General features: G+C 35.1%; 1 protein-coding gene across 1 annotated transcript in view; it reads right to left on the reverse strand.

The window, feature by feature from the left end:
• CNBD1 (cyclic nucleotide binding domain containing 1) overlaps positions 1 to 12,714 on the reverse strand; it is a 404,631-nt gene extending 391,917 nt beyond the window's left edge. Inside the window, 1 exon segment of the mRNA XM_057531908.1 lies at positions 12,627 to 12,714. Within this exon segment, the coding sequence (XP_057387891.1) occupies positions 12,627 to 12,714 (88 nt within the window).
• Positions 12,715 to 22,499: the final 9,785 nt, after the last annotated feature.

A 22,499-nucleotide genomic window follows, 5' to 3' on the forward strand; every position in this document is an offset into this window, starting at 1 on the left:
TCTATCTGTCTGCTATCCCAGCTCATTCCCCACCACTATTTATTTTTCTAGCGAGTAAACTGCCTTCAAAAAATAACCACTGTTCAATAATCCTGGCACCTAGGCATAACATACTCTTACGGAAAGCATGAAAAACAATTAACTTATCAAACAAAAATCAAATAATACACATCAGAAGATGTAGTATGGCAGGAAATGAGAAGAAAGGCCACACACAAATACACACACATACACACGATGAAAGAAAAACGAAGATCTATAAGGCATTAAATAGAAATAAATTACAAACGAATAGATTATATTCAGGAAAGAAGAGAAAAATAATTATGACAAAACCCACATTAGAAATAACAAAAATGGCAATAGAGATGTAAGAAAATATAGTCACAGAACATAGAGGTAAACATAAGTAAATAGAGAAAAGAAAAGGAGAAAATGATAAATGAAGATAGAAAGGCAACACTACATGTGAAAATTGTTCCTGAATAAGAAAATAGTAATAATGGCACAGGACAAAATATGCTCAAACATATTACACAAGAACACTTTTCTCATATAAAGACCTGAGTCTGAAGAACTAAATATAATACCATGACCCAGAAAGGGAAAGAGAAATCATAGTACATGATTTACAAAGAGACTAGATGTTTTAGATGTACTAGGTTCATAACTAAATGTCACTTTTTCAAAGATAAACTATTATTTTAGCACCCAGGCAAAAGAGGAAGTCTCCTACAAGAGTGAAAACTAAATTTGGCCTTAGTCTTCTCCACAGAACAGTCCTGGCAAACAGTAAGACAATCTCAGGGGGGAAAAAATGTGACTCGTGAGTTTTATTCTCCAATAAATATAAAGGTAACAAATAAATATAAGACCTCAGAGAATATAAAGTACCATGAGCTCTCTGAAAAATACAATTTGATAACGATACAACTAAGGCTTAAGTAATATGGACTATACTAATAAACAGTAGGTAAACTCTGCAAACCTTAACACAAACAATAAATTCTTCATAGATTCTAGTGGCAATAGTGTAAATAATAATGAGTAAAAATTGGAAGTTTCAACAGAGAAGTGGAAGTATAAATTATATTTGTATAGATTCCCTCACACAGCAAATAATTAATAGCTACAGTTTAAAGAATATTTTAAAATAATGGATGTTTAATAATAATATTTGAAGGTATGAATAAAATTAGCCAGACTTAGATTTTACTATTCAGATTAGACATTAATAATCAAATTAAGATGTGCAGAGACAAAGTTTTCTCATTTCATACTAGATTGTGAATATCCATTGTCTAAAGTTGTTAAACCAAGAAAGGTTTAGGTATGGAGCCTTACTATTAAATATTTCTGTGTTCCAAATTATATGGCCTTAAAATTTATAAATCAAAAATCTCAGCAGTTGTAAATTAACTGTACTTGAATTTTAAAAATTGTTAAAAAAAAAAAAAGAGCAAATTGGAAAAAAAAAAAAAAACCTCAGGAGACAAAATAACTTCCACAGTATCTGCCCTTCCTTTTTACCCAAAAATTAAGTAGAAAATGAATCACTGAGGATATAAATATTCTACATAATTAATGAGATATATTAATCATATATAAAATCTATTCTTAAATCAAACAGCATATCAAAACTGAAATTATAAAATATCAAGAAATTAAAAACAGTGACTGCTTTCATGAACCAATGGAATATAATTAGTCTTTCTCTGGGGAAAGTACATTCCCCAAATATTTATATTACAAGAAAGGAGAAAGAATTAAGCATTCAACGCAAGAAGTTAGGAAAAGAAAATTAAAATAAATAAGAGAAATAAAAGAGAGAAAATGGAAAAGTAGAAATTAATGAAATTATAAAACAAGAAAAACTGTAGAAGATAAACAAATTCAAGAGCTGGTTCTTTGAAGGGAAAAAAACTACTGGCTTATCTAAACAAGGAAAAAATATCATAAGTACTCAATATCAGAAATACAACTGGGAAGTAATTAATGATAAATATCATTATATAGGTAATCAAAGTATTTTTCACAACTATGTGCCAAAATAATTAAAATTCTGATTAAAAATGAATGACTTTTCAGGAAAATGAATATTACTTAAATTGACCCTAGAAGGGAGGGAAAACCTAAATAAATAAATTGTCTTGAAAAAATTGGAAAATAATCTCACAGTAGTTTCTCTCTCTCTCTCTCTCTCACACACACACACACACACCCCACACACAAACACACACACACACACAAATGTACATAACCAAGGTGTTATCACAGATGAATTCCATCAAATCCTTATAGGAGAAATAATTCTAATGCTAGTTAAATGTTTCAGAACACAGAGAAGAAAAGCTTCCATATTTCTTTGATGAAGCAAGTAAAATAATGATACCCAAATGTCACAACCGTGGGAAAAAGAAAACCAGAGACTGATCTCATGTATAAATAAAAATGAATATTATAATTTTATAGTGCCCAGAAACATATTAACACAGTAATACCACACAAAAAAGTAAGATTTATCCTAGTAATTCCAAGAAATTTCAACTACCACGTATAACCATATAACTTACCACAAGTCAACATTTTAAAAAGCATAATCTCCAGATAGAGAAGTATTCAGTAAAATTCAATATTGTTTTTAAATAATTTAAGTAGAAAAACGTTTCTTAATTTGATGAATATATCAAACCAAAAGACAGCATCATGTTTAATGTTGAAACCCTAGAAGCAATAGCATAAATTCAGGAACAGCTTACAAATACCACTAGTGCTACACATGTCTGGAAGTACCAAGCAACACAATTTGATAAAAGAAATACACAAGTTATAAAAATTAGAAAAAAAGAGACCAAAAAAGATCACTGATCACAGATCACCATAACAAATACAATAGTAATAATGAAAAGGTTTGAAATACTGTGAGAATTACTAAAATGTGACACAGAGACGAGAACTGAGCAAATGCTGTTGGGAAAATGGTGCCAATAGACTCACTTGACACAAGGCTGCCACAAACTTTTATTTTGTAAAAAATACAATACCTACAATGTGTAATAAAACAAGGTATGCCTGCCAGTTAAAAAAAAAAAAAAAGAAAAAAAAGAGAAACAACAATAATTGATAATATTGTAATTATATAAGTAGAAAACAGAATTGCATAGACTGAAAATCCATTAGGGTATTGACTGAAGTGGTTGATTATGGAAGTAACCAAATATTCAGTAGCTTGCCCCTTTCCCTGAAGAAATGAGTTACAAAAGCACTGAGGGTATTAGAGGAAAGTAGGCATCAATGCCAGCTGTAGGTTTGGGGAGAATGGTAGGGTGTCCCAATGGACAAGACCAGGATGTGGTGGGCATCCACATGTGGGGTGGGCCTGTGCAGAATATCAGAGGCCAAGAGGGGTAAGGAGAGCAAAGGTGGGAGGGGGACAGGATGTGCCAGTGTCGAGTGTAGGACCCTTAGTGGGGATGGGGTGGCATTAGTATGAAAGATTGGCTACACACAGTGGAACTGATCAAATGTGTTAAGGTTAATAGGAGCAAGGTTTGTTACTTGAGAGAAGAGAGTTGCAAATACAGAAGGCGAAAATGACTGTAGTGTTGTATTGGACTTGAACGAATTGGTGTAAACTCATGGCTTTCAATAGATATAAATTGATATGCAAACAAACATAAAGGTACATTTTTATTGCTTAGATCTGTCCACTCAGAGGGCCTGGGAGCAGTGACACTCTAACATCAATGAACACACATAGTACCCAGAGCTTGATTTTTAAATCTAATTCTGCATTAAAATAAACTAGGGCTCTTTGGGAAAAGAGCTGGTCTGCAGGATCAGGTAGGGAAAAGTACTGAGATGTGCCTGAAAAATCTTACTGCGCAGAAAGCAAGGAAATGCTTAAACCACCTTAAAGGTGCTCCCAGTGGCCAGACTGAACAATTAAACAATTTGGGCATCAAAATATATAATGATAGTAATTAATTAAAACCCTTTGAATAAACTAGGATATCATAAATTTACATTGATTGATTAAATATTTCATGAGAAAAGGGGTATTTATATATTTTCAAAATACCTTTTCACACAATACTTATTAATTACAAAAGGGGGAAAAGCAAATTTACAGCAGAGAAGCTCTCTGAGTACCACCTTAGTCAACTGATTAAAGTGAAATTATGTGCCACCTGGTAAGAAGGAAGGAGAACACAGAATCACTTTTATGACATTCCTGCCAAAGATTTCTAACTTGAATCTAATCATAAGGAAATATCAGACAAACCAAACTGAAGCATATTCTTCTAAATAATAGTTTGTAACTCCCAGCATCAAGGTCATGAAAGGCAAGGAAAACTTAAAAACTGTTCCAGACTAAAGGAGATCAAAGAGATAAGACGATGAAATGCAACATGAGATTTTGAATTGGATCCTTTTACTTAAGAACATTAACAGAACAATTGGCTACATTTAAACGGGGTCTAAAGATTAGATTACAGTAATTTATCTGTGTTAAATTCCTGATTTTGATGAATGGATTGTGATTATGTAATAAGAGAATGTCCTTGTTTTTAAGAAATGCATACCAAAATATTTAAGGATGATGGAGTGTCAAATGGCTCTGGAAAAATATATTTCTTTATATTGAATTTACAACATTTCTGTAAAATTATGGTTTCAAATTCTTTTATTTTTTAAAATTCAATAGCTTTCTCATATGATGACTTTTACAGTTAGAAAATATAGTGAGAAAAAGATCTTCATAATAGTAAGGAAAAAATGTAGAATGCCCAGGAATAAATTTTATTGAGTGTCATGAAAAGGACACTTGCATAACTTGGAAGTAGAAAGGTTGAATAAAGATACCAGTTCCTGAGTAGGAAGACTCAATATCATGTCAATTCTTCCTAGGTTATTTTTAAATTTAGCACATTTTCCAATTAAAATACCAAAATGTTTACTTACTGAAGAAGCCCAAAATAGTTCTAAAGTTCACACAGAAAAATAAAAATGGGAGAATAGCCAGAAAATGTCTTTTAAAAAAGAGTAATCAGTAAAGGTTAATCTTACCAGATACTGAAATATAATGCTTCAAAATTACAACAGTTTAACATGAATGCATATATAGACAAGAGATTAGTGGGAAAAGTAAATAATATATTCCAGAAATAGATCCAGAATGCATACAAAAATTTAGTATTTAATAAAAACTGGCATTTCAAATTAGCAGGAAAAAAAGAATTACTCAACAAATGGTGTTAGAAGAGTTGGTTGGTCACTTGCAAAAATATTATGTTGTAGCCTTACATCACTATTCTAATGTAAATGTATTCAAAATAAATTCCAGGTGTGCCAAATATTTAATAAGCTTAATATTGAAACGTAAAATTATATAAATACTAAGAGAAAGCATGGAGGAATTATGTTTAACTCTTGGCATGGAAAAATGACATCCTAAGCAAGAATCAATAACAGAGGACAAAAACTACACAAACATTCTAAAACCTTTGTAGGACACAAAAATCATAAAGACAAAAGAAAAATGCAAACTGAGAAGAATATTTGTAAAGTATATGCCATGCCAAAGGGCTAATTTCTTTTATAAACAAAGAGTTTTTTTTAAATAAAAGAAAAAATAAACCTCAGTGAATAGTCAAGGGACATAAACAGGCTGTTCACATAGATACAAATGGCCACAAATATATGAAAAGATTCTAAACTTCACTCTTTAAGAAAAGTGAACTTAAAGAGCAATTAAAACTGTTTTCAATTAATTTATTGGTAAAACATGTGTTTTATAGTACATGATATTAGCATAAACGTTGTAAAATAGAAGTTCGTATACACTGATGGTAGAACTAGAAATTAGTACAACCTCTTTGGAAGACAATTTGTCAGTAGTTATCAAATTAAAATGCACACATTCTTTGTCCTTGAAGTTCTGTTGAAACACTTGCTTACCAACTTAAAAAGATACATACAGAATGTTTATTTGATTTAAACAGCAAAACTTGCTAGAAACAAATTCCCACCATATTAGTTAGGATCCAGTAGCCAGGAAACAGAAACCATATCAGTATATTTTATGGAAAAAAATTGATACAAAGAACTGTTAGGTGTTAGAAAACTGAAAAGAAAAAAAAAAGGGAACACCAAATATCATGCAGAAAGCATCTACCACCCCTATTTCAGCTGATGAAACAAAGGAAAGAGGTTTAATTACCAAAATTTAGAAGCTTGGAGAAATGGCCCTACAAAGCTGAGACACGTCCCTCTGAGGACAGGACATGTAGTAGTAGCTGGCACTGAATTTTTGAGGGGGTGCAATGGGGCTATTTCTGAGAATGTTGGTAAAACTGCAAATGGAATAAACTACTGCTGCTGGAACAAACAGCCACGGCTTGGGTGAAAAAGACATTGCTGGAGAGACACTCACAAGAAGCAAACCAGAAACAGAAGTCAAAAGAATGAACACTTTCCGTAACTTTCCTCCTGCCTTTCAATCCCCCTCTAACACCTGCTATTGACAGAGCTTAATAGGAAGCCACCTGGCTTCCTGGGGAAAACTGGTTTGCAGAGTCCCAGCCCCAACCTCATGAAGCAGAATATAAAAGGGTGGACTTGAAGATGAGACACAATAATTTAAACATCCATTAGTAGCATTTTGGTGTACTCAAGCAATGAACTACAATGTAACCACTAAAATATATATATATATACACATATAAACATGAATATGCATGGAAAACTTCAAGAAAAATATTTTTATGATAGTTACTTCTGAGGATAAGATCAGGAGTATGAGTTGGGAGGAAGACTCACTCAAAGTTTAATATTTTCTTGTGCCTGAGGCATATGTTATTTATGTAATAATTTGTAAAAGAGAACTATTCACCAAAATTCCCATATATTGTGAGACTTGTTCATTTTTCTGTCAATTTACTAAACACTTGTATGCTAGGCATTGGAGAAACAAATGTGAGGGATAACCACTTATTTCTAGATATTCATCTAATTAGAATCATAGCCCTAAGGCACAAGTATGTGAGGTTTCTAAGTGAAGTTAAAGGTGATAAGGATAGAAAGGGTGTAGAGAAAGTGCTAAAGGAGTTCAGAGATATGGAAGAGATTACTTCATACCGGAGGGCAGTGGTCTCCAACCTTTTTGGCATCAGGGACCGGTTTCATGGAAGACAAGTTTTCCGCTGACCAGGGTGCCAGGGTTGCGAGGGTTAGATGGTTCAGGTGTTAATGCGAGCAATGGGGAGCGGCAGGTGAAGCTTTGCTCGCTCGCTCACCCACCGCTCACCTCCTGCTATGCGGCCCAGTTCCTAACAGGCCCCGGACTGGTACCAGTCCACAGCCCGGGGGTTGGAGATCTCTGCTGGAGAGGACAGGAGAGTCTTTATGGAGATTAAAGTCATTGAGCAGAACTTTGAAGAATTGGAATGATAGGAACAAATAGAGCAAGATAGAAGGGAACCCCAGAGGAAACATGAGCTAAGGCAGGAGGGTATGGTGAGGAGTATAATGGTGTAACTCAAGGAGTAACTTTCCCCTCAGCATGAGAACTCTCCAGCTCTATTTACGAGAAACCAGATAGAGAGTGTTAACCAGATTGCTAGGGAACATTGCTTATGATAACAATGATGCCTGATTGATGAGTTGTACCTGGACTAAGACAAACTAGTGATGATCTGCAAGTACCTGAGCCTCTGAAATGGGCTTCCCTGAGAACAGTGATTCTTGTAACTGAGAAGTTCTATGCCTATGGAATTTTTATAGGCCATGGTTATAAAAATTGGCTCCTGCAGGTATGAATTTTAAGCCAAGGCTATTTATCACCTGCCCTTTGTGACTCTCATTACCTTGAACCTGAACTACCACCTGGGGGGGCCAAAGAGGACTGTGTGGGCTACTGCCTAGGCAGCTGTGAGAACTGCTTCCACAAAAGGGAAACACCTGATTCTGCCCTCTGGAAGATTGTGATTCTATCCTATATCTTTCTGAGCATAGGTGCCAAATATGGTCATGTGAATGTTTACTTGGACCGAGAAAGCCCTCTTGTCCCCCTGAGCAGTGATGCAGATGGGTTTAAAGAACGTCAATCAAAACATTTTAGCTACAGTGGAGAGTTCAATCAATAGCAGTGTAAAGTCTAGGACATGAAAGACAGATTTTAGCCAAATTATGAAAAGTTTAAATGTCAGATTGAGGGAAATGGATTGTAATCTAAGTTTTGGAGGCAAGTAAGACCCTGATATCTTTTGAGCAGAGTATTAATATGATCAAATTCATTTTTTAATCATCATATCAGAAAGGAAATCTGGTCCACAATATATGTTGGAAGGAAGGTGATAGAGGATCCAGATGGCTGAGGGATTGATAACAGAGGACTGATGCAGGAGGTACTTCTGAGACTGACTGCTGAGAACAGAACAGCAGCCTGACACTGAGGGGTGACCTGGTGTGACCTCTAGTGGAGAGAACTGATTTGCAATGCATTGCAATTCCTTCAAGGTTTCCAGCCTGAACACCACAGTCATGATTAAGCTCAAGTTTAAGTTAACAAAACAATTTCTAAAGGCCATTCAAGATCTTCTAACAGAAAGTACGAGCACATTGAGATAGTTATAACGGTGGTAAGAAAAAAAAGTAGAAACAGTGCTTTTTCAATAAAATATTCATCCTTTCTCCTTCGGGATTTAAAAAAAGATAAAAGTGACTTTTACACTGAAAAATAGAGAAAATAATTTTCAAATATTTCCTTTCCTAAATTATCTGATGGTAGTTTCCATAGGGACTATTATTGATTACACAAACACAGAGACATACACAAACATTCAAACACTTTTTTATCTTTTATTCCTTCTTGGAATATCCATTCTCATCTCTTTCAGCTGTTTTTCATCCTTGCTTTCTTTATACATTACAAAGTCTGCTTCTTCACTGACAAAGCCCCCCCCCTTTTTCTTATTTTTACTCCTGAATGGTGTAAAACTTTAAAATGGAGCAATATTCACCTTTCCAGATAAATATATATCTTGAAACTCCTTTAATCTTTAGCTGCTAAAGAACTGAAAACGCTCAAATTACGGGAAATGCCCGTGAAGTTTTAGGAATGATGGCACCATTATCTCAGGTTTTCTGTAAATGTATGCCCATAACATGAAAGAAAAGAGCAAAGGAAAACATTCACTTAGGAGTAGTATCTTGTTTCTAAATTCCTTCAAGTGTCTCTGGTCTTCTCTTGAATGCTTTTTTTTCTTTTCTTCTTCTTCTACAGCCTCACATGTTGGAAGAAGCAAAATGTACCTACAAATATCTTGTGAACTTGAAAGCCTTTTGTTACTGGGAAAACAAACAAACAAAAAACCCTTTGGTTAAAGCAGAGAAATTCTTTCTACCAGATAAACCAGTAGGCAAAATGTAAAGCACATTTTTGAAATTGTCCTCTCTTAGAAAGATAAGCCTAATAAGCATGAATAAAATAAAGGTATAGCTTATTAACCCAAAAAAAGTATCTAACTGGACCACACTCCTAATCGTAAGTATGAAAGGGTTTCCTCCAGCCAAATGCTAAAATACAGCTCCCTGTCTCCTTAAAAAAAAAAAAAAATTTAAGACATCTTTCTTCCTTTTGTCTCTTCAGGAAATCAACTTCTAATAACAATGGGTCAAGCATGTCCCTAGGCCAGATGCTATTTCATGTAGGTGGTAAAACTACTGCAGGTTTTGCTAACTGCAAGGTTTTTAAAACAATTCTCATCCAGAGTAAAAAATGGCATGACTTTTTTGCTTTTGAGAACAATCACCTCTTTCCTAGCATAAACATGCTATGAAGAATCCAGAGACACAAGTCAGAGAGACTATAGAAGGAGAAGACTTGGAAGTTTCAAAGAAAATATTTGTAAGTGACTCAAGAAGCTTAACTGCTTGGAGTGTTTTTGAGTCTGAACTTCAGAGTTAAGCAGACAGCACTGGAGGGGTGTTTGAAGATGAGGATATATTCTCTTCCTTAAATCTAAAGTGTCAAAGCAGTGAAAATGGCAAAATTCAACAAATGCATAACCATCATTTAACTAGTAAACTGTGCAGGGGATTTCAGGGTAGTGGGCAAGAAGGAAACCAGAGTGCTGCTGACACTCTGGTTTGTTGTTGTTTTCACGAGTAGAGAAAATTCATTACATAGATGATACTATGAAGAGTCTCTACCACTTGACAACGATGTGAACTTTAGCATGAAACTTAAGCCTCACTATGCCTAACTGTAAAATAGACCATGTGTTAGTTTTCTATTGCCACTGTAAAAATTACCACCAACCTACTGGCTTAAAGACAACACAACATTATTATCTTACAGTTTTGGAAGTCAGAAGTCTGAAATAGGTCTCACTAAGCTAAAATCAAGCTGTCAGCAGGACTGTATTCCTTCTGGAAGTTCTAGGGGAGAATCCATTTCTTTGCCTTTTCCAGCTTCTAGGGGCCACCTGAATTCCTTGGCTCATGGCTCCCTTCCATCTTCAAAGCCAGTAATGGCCAGTCAAACCTTTCTCATCCTGCATCTGACTCATAACTGCTTCCTCCTTCCACCCAGAAGGACTCTTGTTATTACAGTGGGACCAGCAGATAATCCAGAATACTCCCCCATCTCAAGGTCAGCTGTTTAGCAACCTCAATTCCATCTTCCATTCCTCTTCATTCCACTTGCCAAGAAGCATAGCATCTTCACAGGTTCAGGGGATTAGGACATGGACATCATTGAAGGCCATTGTTCTGCCTACAACAGAGCTCATAGGTTCATTGTGGGAAATAAATGAAATAACAACATAACATGCAAAATTCTCACAAACTGCTTATAGAAAGCCCTCAATAAACATTATTCACATATAAAATGTATAGAGAAGATAGACATGACTCACTAAATGTAACCTAGCTAAGTACATTCAAAGTAAACCAGAATGTATATAATGCCTAGATTTTCCTTAAGGTCCTTAACTGAGCCTTCCTATTTATGTCCATTACATTTTGTATCAGTCCCTTTTATATCTCCTTTATCATTCAGGTTCAGTCGTATTATGGATTGAAAACATTCTCACATATGTTTTCCTGAGGTCATTGTTTCAGCAGTGACGATAGAGTTCGCTAAGGGAAATTGCCGACTTGCTAGAGTTAGCAAAAAGACACAGTTACTGAGCAAGCAGGACACGTCTCCAAAGAGAAGTCACACATAGAACATCAAGCAGGAACCTCTGAAGGGAAAATTGGGAGCTCCACTGCTTTCCATTATGCTCTATTCAGTTCTGAGACCTAAATTGCTGCTGATTTTTCATCTTTTAATCACTTCACACAAGTTAAGTGTCCTTGGGAGACACTACAGAGGGTAACACATATCTCATTCCATTGATACTAAATTAATTTGATCTTTTAACTCCCAGATACTGCACTTCCTAGGCTGCTAAAAAAGAAACCATCTTAAGGTGACTTTTTTTTGCACAGTAGAAACTGTGTTTTATGGCAAAATTACTTTTAATATTTATTTCAACTCGCACTGAAATATAACTTTGGCTACATACAAGAAATTTTTCATAACAATAATAAAAACATATAAAATAACATGTGTAGGAATAAATTTGATTTAACATAAGGACTTTGTCTAATGCTGTTCAAGACATAAGTATAACATTACCCATTTCAAAGGGTATCAACTCCTGCCTGTTGCAACTTTTTCCCTGGAGACTATAATCATTAATTTTAAAATATGTACACATAAAAGAGTCAACTCTCACAGGAAGATAAAAGAATAGATGGGTTAGTTTTTTTCAGATCAATACCAGAAATCTACCCAATGAATATTAAAATAATAAGGTAAATGCTTTATTGAAGTTGAAAGAGTCACAGTTATTACCGCTGGTATCTGAAAGATTTTTAAAATCTCAACTATCACTGGGACTATTACCTATTATTAGTCAGTATATTGGTGACCAAATAATAGATCTATGAATTTGATGGCTATGAAGAAAAGTGTTGAGAAAAATATTCTGGGTTAGGTTGACTGTATAAAATAAGAAAATACTGTAAATTGTATAAACTTGAAAATATTTATATTTATAATTCTTATGATATCATAAATCAAAAACTACAAAATTAAAATAAAATGGGAATAAATTTCAGAGCAAGGATAATGGGAATTATCTCTTATTTTTCTTAAAAAATTTAAATAAGAATTCTCCTAGTAAAAATTATGTATTAGATAGCTTATGAAAGGCAGTAAAACTAACTCTGGATAGGCACAAGAAGACCTGTCAGAAACAAGGGGCCTGATCATCGGTAAGCCAAATGACCTCTCTGAGCCTTTGTTTTCTCTCCTCTTTAAAAGTATTTTTTATTTGAAGCTCTGAGAGTTCATAAAAACCCTCATTTTACTGGGTAAAATACTGGAGACCTACAGAATAGAAATGGCTTCAGGAGGACAAAGCAGGAATTGCACATCTATGTTCTTTCCATTCCACTATGCTGTCAATAAGACTCCCAGTGTGTCTACCAACCCTCAAATGCCCCACTTCTTTTCTCTGGGGTAAGTACACTGAAAACTATGGCAGACCCTCCAGATTTTCCCCACTCACTTGGAATACTGAGAAGTGGAGGAGAAGACACATTGCTTACAGCTATCATTTGAGATAAAATGGCTGCTGGGAGAGAAGACATAGGCATCTTGACGGCTCAAAGGCAGCTAACTAGAGGCTATTTGAGAGGTAAATGACCACTCTTTTCCTTGAGGCGTCACAAAGCAGAACCCTCAAGGTACTGATAGGTTGAGTGTTATGGAATCTTCATGTTCACAGTTCTTCTATGTGTGTACAGCATTCTGAGAGGGAAACTTAGACTAGGAAGAATGATATTCTAGTCTAGTGGAACTTATGAAGGAGGCTTTGTGAGCTATAGTGAATAGTAGGACTGAAGAGGGAAATAATATTGTACAGGCAGATCCATCAGAATCAATAGCATACATGAGTCTAGGTTAGGTAAAGGAAGAATTCATGTCATTGACCTTCCATTGTCCAGAGCCTTTTTTCAGCTTACTAAATGTCTACATTGAGTATTGGAGACCATTTTTGTAGCAGCAGCAACAGGATATTAATACTGCTTTCCATGGCTACATACATAGAGTAAAACATACCTTCTAACGATCAGACACCAATAAACTCACCATATTCTGCGAGATGTGATATATGTTTCTCTTATTTTCTGCTGCTTCACAATAATTAAGGTTCATTACAATGTCTAGGATTTAGAATCTTAATATATCTTTTCCTTCTGTGTATCACCTCAGAAGGGTTTTAAAATTATTTTCTGGGGTCATAACTATAATGGGTTATGCACAAAAAGACTGTGACTGACTCCTGAGCATGATATATAGTGATAACTATTTATACATCAACTTCATCTAGAAAACACTAATAACAAGAATTGAAAACTTCACTTGTATTACAAAAGTAACACGTTTATCTTGCAACAGTTCCTATTGAATTGTCTCTGCACAATAAAATTACTTCACCATAACTTTTCAGCTGAATATATTTTCTTGTCCCCAGTTCTATAAACTCTGGACTCAGTGTAGACTCAATTTTTTTTAGGCTCATCATTGCTTTTAATCTTATATTTTTTTCTACACTAACCAGCTACCTTCACCTGTATGGCTCCCACCTCAGATGGCACCTAGCCATCCCAACTGTACCCCCCTGTGAATTCCTATGCCTTCACTTGACAGACTATCCCAGATCAGTTCTCTTCCCAATATTACATTTAAAGCTCAAAGAACCAAGGACATCTTTTAAAAAGTTAATTATAAAATACTCCTGCATTTTTCATGGATTTTAAACAGATGGGGCTATATTAGATTTTTTTTTTCCTTTGGCAAGTTGTTTTGATCAAATGATGTAAGAAAAGAGGTTTTCTAAGGCCCTAAGTTCATACTGATCAATTTCCTTTCTGATTCCAATTTCATAAGTTCTTATTTTTATTTATTTTCTAGTTCTTTGTCCTTATTTTTAAAATTTTCACCTTTTTTCTGTTCTATATTTCATATACAAAAAACTATATGTACTGAAAGATAATTAGCATCATAATAACTTCACATCAATTGGACCTTGCTTGAAAACAACTGAAAAATATATATGTGTGTATATATATATATATATATATACATATATGTATATATATGTATATATATACATATATATACATATATGTATATATATGTATATATATATATATGTATATAGTGACAATGCAAGTAAACAAGAACATAGAACATTAAGGGAGAAATAGCAAAATAAGCAATTAAAAAATCTTACTTCACTGTATCTAAGTCTATGTAATCTTCATGATTTTGTGTGAACATCTGTTAGTATCTGCTGGTATATGTACAAAGAGAATCCAACAAATCACAAACTCAGCTTCCCCCAAATGTTTTTGATTAGTCCCTGCAATATATTCTGAATAGTCTTAAAATTCATTCCAAGAACAATAACATAATCACTGATTTGTCTTTGACAGACAGATGTATGAAATGTTTTGTCAGTTCCTGGATAATCCTCAGAAGTCTACTCACTTCTCAAATACTTACTTGTAAAATTATCCTGTGCAAGTCACTTAATCTTAGTCTCAATACCCTAATCTACACAATAAAGGTAATGATAATACCTCATAAAAATGTTATGAACACTAAATTTTCAATGAATATAAAAATTTTAATGAATATAAAGGTCCTAGCACAGTTTCTAGATATAGCAATCACTCATTTAGCATTTTTTACTAGTAATAATAATATTATTATTACAGAGGTAAACCTTGAGAAATGTACATGGATTAAAAAAGTTTTAAATACATAAATAGTTTTGCTCAAACTTACATTTTATACGGGTTCAACCCTTCCTGCTACATAGTCAACAGTAACATATTACAGGTTTGTTTTTCTAGATACACCTTAGGTATCCATCCCATATCACAAAACCAATAATAATAATAACCAAATTTACCATGATAATTTTCTATAGACTATTACTATTTCAAATGACTTAATTCCAGAGAGAATAATGCTTCAATTAAAATTAAAGCAATTCAACACGTATATTTGTATTTTAAAGTATAATTATCAAAATATTTATATAAATTAAAACTAGTTAGTTACGAAACTCATTTATGTAAAATAAAGTGTTACATCATATAATTGACCAATCTGTCCTTTGAAAGACAGTCTATAAATTACATATGCACATGCCCATAATAACTGCAAAACAAAATAAATCATTAATATATAAATATATTTATATATGTACATATTTTTTCATGTGAATGATTAAAAATAATATTCAAATTAACTAGAATGTATATAATCTGTATATAGTCTTACTCTAATTAATGAAGTACAGTATTTATTTTTTGTTTGTTTATACATATATAGAAATGTATGGAAATGAAACTTAAATGGAACTTTGTACACCTACTTCAATCTGTGTCAAATTTGCTAATAAAAAAATGAGTACACATTACAAAAATATTGTCATTAATTTATGACTTAAATTCTTTTGTTTCATTTCCTATAAATTGCTCTGAGGTATAATTTTTATGTCCTCACAAATGGTAATTTTTACTGTGAGATTAATTTATAAGCAATTTAAACTCCAACTGATAAGTTGAATAATGTGTTGATAAATACATTACTAATGAAACAAATCTGGGCTTCCCTGTTGGTTCAGTGGTTGAGAATCTGCCTGCCAATGCAGGGGACATGGGTTCAAGCCCTGGTCTGGGAAGATCCCACATGCCGCGGAGCAACTAGGCCCGTGAGCCACAACTACTGAGCTTGCGCGTCTGGAGCCTGTGCTCCACAACAAGAGAGGCCGCGATAGTGAGAGGCCCGTGCACCGCGATGAAGAGTGGCCCCCATTTGCCACAACTAGAGAACGCCCTCGCACAGAAACGAAGACCCAACACAGCCAAAAATAAATAAATAAATTAATTAATTAATTTAAAAAAAGAAAAAGAAGCGTTTTGCCCAGCCACCTCTAAGACCCTCTTTAAAAAAAAAAAAAAGAAACAAATCTATTTTCCAGAACCAATTGTGAATGATAAATTGGTGTACACACATATGAATATCTATTTATCTATAATGTATAAATAATATACTACCCATAATCAAAAAATCTTTTGTTTTGATTAATGTCAGTCTCTTGCCATATATAGACCTAAGCAATAGTACATTCATGTATAAATATTCACAGCACTTGCCACAGATATACATATTCTTTAAGTGTATATTAAATTTTAATCACAAAACTGTGGTCTTCTATTTGAATGGGTTATTTATTTATCTGAAGAAGGGGATCAAATTTCTCAACTGATGTAGCTATACACATTTGTGTAATTTGTCACTCTGCAGTTAAGGCAGTTTCTCCAGAGCTGCATTAATCACTGCACCTGTGAACTGAGACCTATTCTGAGTGTTTCATTATGGTATATTTGTAAACTTTATTGGGAAAGATAAGTCAACTTAAGATAAATGTGCATGATTTAATAGAGGATCTCAAAGATTTACCAAAACAATTTCCCTGTCAGTCTAGAGATTCACAAGTATATGTTATATCCAAGTAGGTTTATTAGATGAATAAAATTAACTAGTCACATTTCCAAAGATTGTGTAACCCTTAGATCAGGCATGTAACTCTTAAATAGCAAAGTCTAGAGAGGCAATAAGCAAAAGGCTGAACAATCATAGAAAATAGTCCCCAGGTACTAGCAAAGTGGATCAACATTTGACTCAGAAACTAGGAAACAAGAACAAAGAATGATAAGCAAGAATATAGACTGATAAGACTGATAAGGGCTTCACCAATAACGAATGGAAAGAAATGAATCAGTTATAGTAAACCATAACACTCTTATATGTATATTATTATCATACGAAAGTTCAAGTAGACAGAGGTTCAGGTGCCATATCAGCCATTAACCAGCTCTGCCCTATATGACAAGTTATTTACAGGCCTCAGTTTCCTTGTAGGTAAAATGGAAAGATATCTATCCATAGGATTATTTTGAAGGATGGAAAAAAGTAGAGATCACTTAATGCAGCTTGTTTAATACAGTTGTCCAATTAGTGTTAGCTCATCTTTTTAAATCTTCTCTATATGTTTATATATCTATGTTCTTGTTTAGTGACCATAATAGCTCAATCTTACAGGACTGTTATAGGAATTAAATGAGGTGAGCTCATCCTTTCTCACAAAAACACGAAAATCACAACTACTGAACAACCAGTGACAAAAAATTGCTGGAAACTACAAAAAAAATACCCTACATCAAAAAACAAAGAAACCACTATGTGACATTAGCAGGGGCACAATCACGATAAAATCAAATCCCATACTCACCAGGTGGGTGACCCACAAACTGGAAAATAATTATATCACAGAAGTTCTCCCACAAGAGTGAAAATTCTGTGCCCCACGTCAGGCTCCCTAGCCTGGGGGTCTGGCATCAGGAGGAGGAGCCCCCAGAGCATTTGGCTTTGAAGGCCAGCAGGGCTTGATTACAGGAATTCCACAGGACTGGGGGAAACAGAAACTCCACTCTTAGAGAGCGCACACAAGGTTTTGTGCACACCAGGACCCAGGGGAAAAAGCAGTGACCTCATAAGAGCCTGGGCCAGACCTACCTGCTGGTATTGGAGGGTCTCCTGTGGAGGCTAGGAGCAGCTGTGGCTCACTGAGGGGACAAAGACACTAGTTGCAGTAGTTCTGGGGAGTACTTATTGGTATGAGCCCCCCTGGAGGCCGCCATTTTCTCACCAAGACCTGACCCCACCCAATAGCCTGTAGGCTCCAGGGTTGGGATGCCTCAGGCCAACCAACCAACAGGAAGGGAACATTGTCCCACCCATCAGCAGACAGGCTGCCTAAAGTCATCCTGAGCCCACAGCTGCCCAATAAATGCACCCCTTGACATGGCCCTACTCACCAGAGGGACAAGACCCAGCTCTACCCACCAGTGGGCAGGCACCAGTCCCTCCCACCAGGAAGGCAGCACAAGCCCCTTAGAACAGTCTCATCCACCAGGGGACAGACAGCAGAAGCAAGAAGAACTACTACCCTGCAGCATGCAGAATGGAAACTGCAATCACAGAAAGTTAAATAAGATGTGACAGCAGAGGAATATGTCCCAAAGGAACAAGATAAAAACCCCAAAAGAACAACTGAGTGAAGTGGAGATAGGCAACCTACCTGAAAAAAAATTCAGAAAATGACAGTAAAGATGATCCAAGATCTCAGAAAAAGAATGGAGGCAAGGATCAAGAAGATACAAGAAATATGTAACAAAGAGCTAGAAGATTAAGGAACAAACTATGAGATGAACAATACAATAGCTGAGATGAAAAGTACACTAGAAGGAATCAATAGCAGAATAAATGAGGCAGAAGAACAGATAAGTGACCTGGAAGACAGAATGGTGGAATTACTGCTGCAGAACAGAATAAAGTAAAAAGAATGAAAAGAAATGAGGACAGTCTAAGAGACCTCTGGGACAACATTAAATACACCAACATTCACATTATAGGGGTCCCAGAGGAGAAGAGCAAGAGAAAGGACTGGAGAAAATATTTGAAAAGATAATAGCTGAAAAATTCCCTAACATGGAAATGGAAACAGTCATCCAAGTCCAGGAAGCACAGAGAGTCTCAGGCAGGATAAACCCAAGGAGCAACACACAGAGACACATAGTAATCACACTGACAAAAATTAAATACCAAGAAAAAATATTAAAAGCAACAAGGGAAAAGCAACAAATAACATACAAGGGATTTCCCATAAGGTTATCAGCTGATTTTTCAGCAGAAACTCTAGAGGTCAGAAGGGAGTGTCACGATATATTTAAAGTGATGTAAAGGAAGAAACTACAGGTAAGAATACTCTACCCAGCAATGCTCTGATTCATATTAAACAAAGAAATCAAAAGCTTTGCAGACAAGCAAAAGATAAGAGAATTCAGCAAAACCAGACCAGCTTTGCAACAAATGCTAAAGGAACTTCTCTAGGCAGAAAAGAAAAGGCCACATCTAGAAACAAGAAAATTACCAATGGAAAAGCTCACTGGTAAAGGAAAACATACAGTAAAGGTAGGAAATCATTCACACACAAATGTGGTATCAAAACCTGCAATCATAAGGAGAGTAAAAATTTAGGATATTGGAAATACATTTGAAATTAAAAGACCGGCAACTTAAAACAATCTTGTTTATATATAGGCTACTATATCAAAACCTTATGGTAACCGCAAACCAAAAACCTACAATAGATACAAAGACAAAAAAGAATAAGGAATCAAAATACATGCTAAAGTTAGTCATCAAATTACAAGAGAAGAGAACAAAAGAGGAAGGAAAGAAAAAAAACCTAGAAAAACAAATCCGAATAATTAACAAAATGGCAATAAGAACATACATATCAATATTTACCTTAAAAAGGGTATTCCATGCAAATGGAAATTTTTTAAAAAGCTGGAGTACCAATACTAATATTAAACAAAATAGACTTTAAAATAAAGATTGTTACAAGAGACAAAAAAGGACACTACATAATGATCAAGGGATCATCCAAGAAGTTAAAACAATTGTAAATATATATGCACCCAACATAGGAACACCTCAACAGATAAGGCAAATACTAACAGCCATAAAAGGTGAAATTGACAGTAACACAACAATAGTGGGGGACTTTAACACCACACTTTCATCAATGATGAAATGATCATCCAGACAGAAGATCAATAAGGAAACACAGACCTTAAATGACACATTAGACCAGATTGACTTAATTGATATTTATAGAGCATTCCATCTGAAAGCAGCAGGATACCCATTCAAGTGCACATAGAATATTCTCCAGGAATGATCACATGCTGGGCCACAAAGTGAGCCTTGGTAAATTTAAGAAAATTGAAATCATATCAAGCATCTTTTCCAAGCATAACACTGTGAGATTAGAAACCAACTACAAGGAAAAAGCTGTAAAAAACAAAAACACATGGAGGCTAAACAATATTCTACTAAACAACCAATAGATCACTGAAGAAATCAAAAAGGAAATCAAAAAATACCTAGAGACAAATGAAATTGAAAGCACAATGACCCAAAACCTACAGGATGCAGCAAAAGTAGTTCTAAGAGGGAAGCTTATAGCAATACAATCTTACCTCAGGAAACAAGAAAAATCTCAAATAAACAACCTAACCTTATATGTAAAGCAACTAGAGAAAGAAGAACAAATAAAACCCAAAGTTAGAAGGAAAGAAATCATAAAAGCAGAGTAGAAATAAATGGAGACAAAGAAAACAATAGAAAAGATCAATGAAACTAAGAGCTGGTTCTTTGAAAAGATAAACAAAATTGGTAAACCTTTAGCCAGACTCACCAAGAAAAAAAGGGATGACTCAAATCAATAACGTTAGAAATGAAAAAGGAGAAGTTACAACTGACACCACAGAAATACAACCAACTATATGACAATAAAAAGGGCAACCTAGGGCTTCCCTGGTGGCGCAGTGGTTGAGAGTCTGCCTGCTAATGCAGGGGACACGGGTTCGAGCCCTGGCCTGGGAAGATCCCACATGCCGCGGAGCGGCTGGGCCCGTGAGCCACAACTGCTGAGCCTGCGCGTTTGGAGCCTGTGCTCCGCAACGAGAGAGGCCCGCGCATCGCGATGAAGAGTGGCCCCCGCTTGCCACAACTGGAGAAAGCCCTCGCACAGAAACGAAGACGCAACACAGCCAAAATCAATCAATCAATCAATCAATCAAAAACATACGCATCTGATTCAAGATCCTCATTAAAAAAAAAAAAAAAAAAAAAAAAGGGCAACCTAGAAGAAATGGACAAATTCTTAGAAAGATACAATCTCCCAAAACTGAACCAGGAAGAAGTAGAAAATATGAACAGACCAATCACAAGTACCAAAATTGAAACAGAGATTTAAAATTTTCCAATAAAAAAAGTCCGGGACCAGATGGCTTCACAGGCAAATTCTATCAAACATTTAGAGAAGAGTTAACACCTATCCTTCTGAAACTCTTTCAAAAAATTGCAGAGGAAGAAACACTCCTAAACACATTTTATGAGGCCACCATCACCCCAACAACAAAACCAGATTAAGATACCACACAAAAAAAGAAAATTATGGCCAACATCACCAATGAACATAGATGCAAACATCCTCAACAAAATACTAGCATCCAAATCCAACAATACATTAAAAGGATCAAGTGGGGTTTATCTCAGGGATGCAAGGATTTTTCAATATCTGCAAATCAATCAGTGTGATACAACAACAAATTGAAGAATAAAAACCATATTGTCATCTCAATAGATGCAGAAAAGGCTTTTAACACAATTCAACACCCATTTATGATGAAAACTCTCCAGAAAATGGACACAGAGGGAATATACTTCAACATAATAAGGATCATATATGGCAAACCTCAGCCAACATCATACTCAACAATGAAAAACTGAAAGCATTTCCTCTAAGATCAGGAACAAGACAAGGATGTCCACTCTAGCCACTTTTATTCAACATAGTTTTGGAAGTCCTAGCCACAACAATCAGAGAAGAAAAAGAAGTAAAACTGCCACTGTTTTCAGATGACATCGTACTATACATAGAAAATTCTAAAGATGCTACCAGAAAACTACTGGATCTCATCAATGAATTCAGTAAAGTTGCAGGATACAAAATAAATACACAGAAATCTGTTGCATTTCTATACACTAACAATGAAAGATCAAAAAGAGAAAGTAACAAAACAATCCCGTTTACCATTCATATATACAATGGAATATTACTCAGCTCAGCCATTAAAAAGAATGAAATAATGCCATTTGCAGCAACATGTATGGACCTAGAGGTTATCATACTACGTAAGTCAGACAGAGAAGGACAAATATCATATGATATTGCTTATATGCAGAACCTAAAATGAAATGAACAGAAACAGACTCACAGACTTAGAAAACAAACTTATGGTTACCAAAGGGGAAAGGTGGAGAGGAGGGATAAATTGGGAGTTTTAAAATAGACAACCAAGGACTTCCCTGGAGGTCCAGTGGTTAAGAATCTTCCTTCCAATGCAGGGGTCATAGGTTCAATCCCTGGTGGGGGAACTAAGATCCCACAGGCCGCAGGGCCACTAAGCCCACGTGCCACAACTACTGAGCCCATGCAGTCTGGAGCCTGCGTGCCACAACTAGAGATAAGCCTGTGTGCCACAACTAGAGAAGCCCATGTGCTGCAAAGATCCCATGTGCTGCAACTGAAACCCAACACAGCCAAATAATAAAATAAAAAAACTTTTTAAAAAATAGATAACCAACAAGGACCTACTCTGCTCAATATTCTGTAATAACCTAAATGGGAAAAGAATTTGAAAAAGAATAGATATATGTATAT

Source organism: Balaenoptera acutorostrata, chromosome 17, assembly GCF_949987535.1.
Source record: "Balaenoptera acutorostrata chromosome 17, mBalAcu1.1, whole genome shotgun sequence".
In the NCBI taxonomy this organism is placed as follows: domain Eukaryota; kingdom Metazoa; phylum Chordata; class Mammalia; order Artiodactyla; family Balaenopteridae; genus Balaenoptera; species Balaenoptera acutorostrata.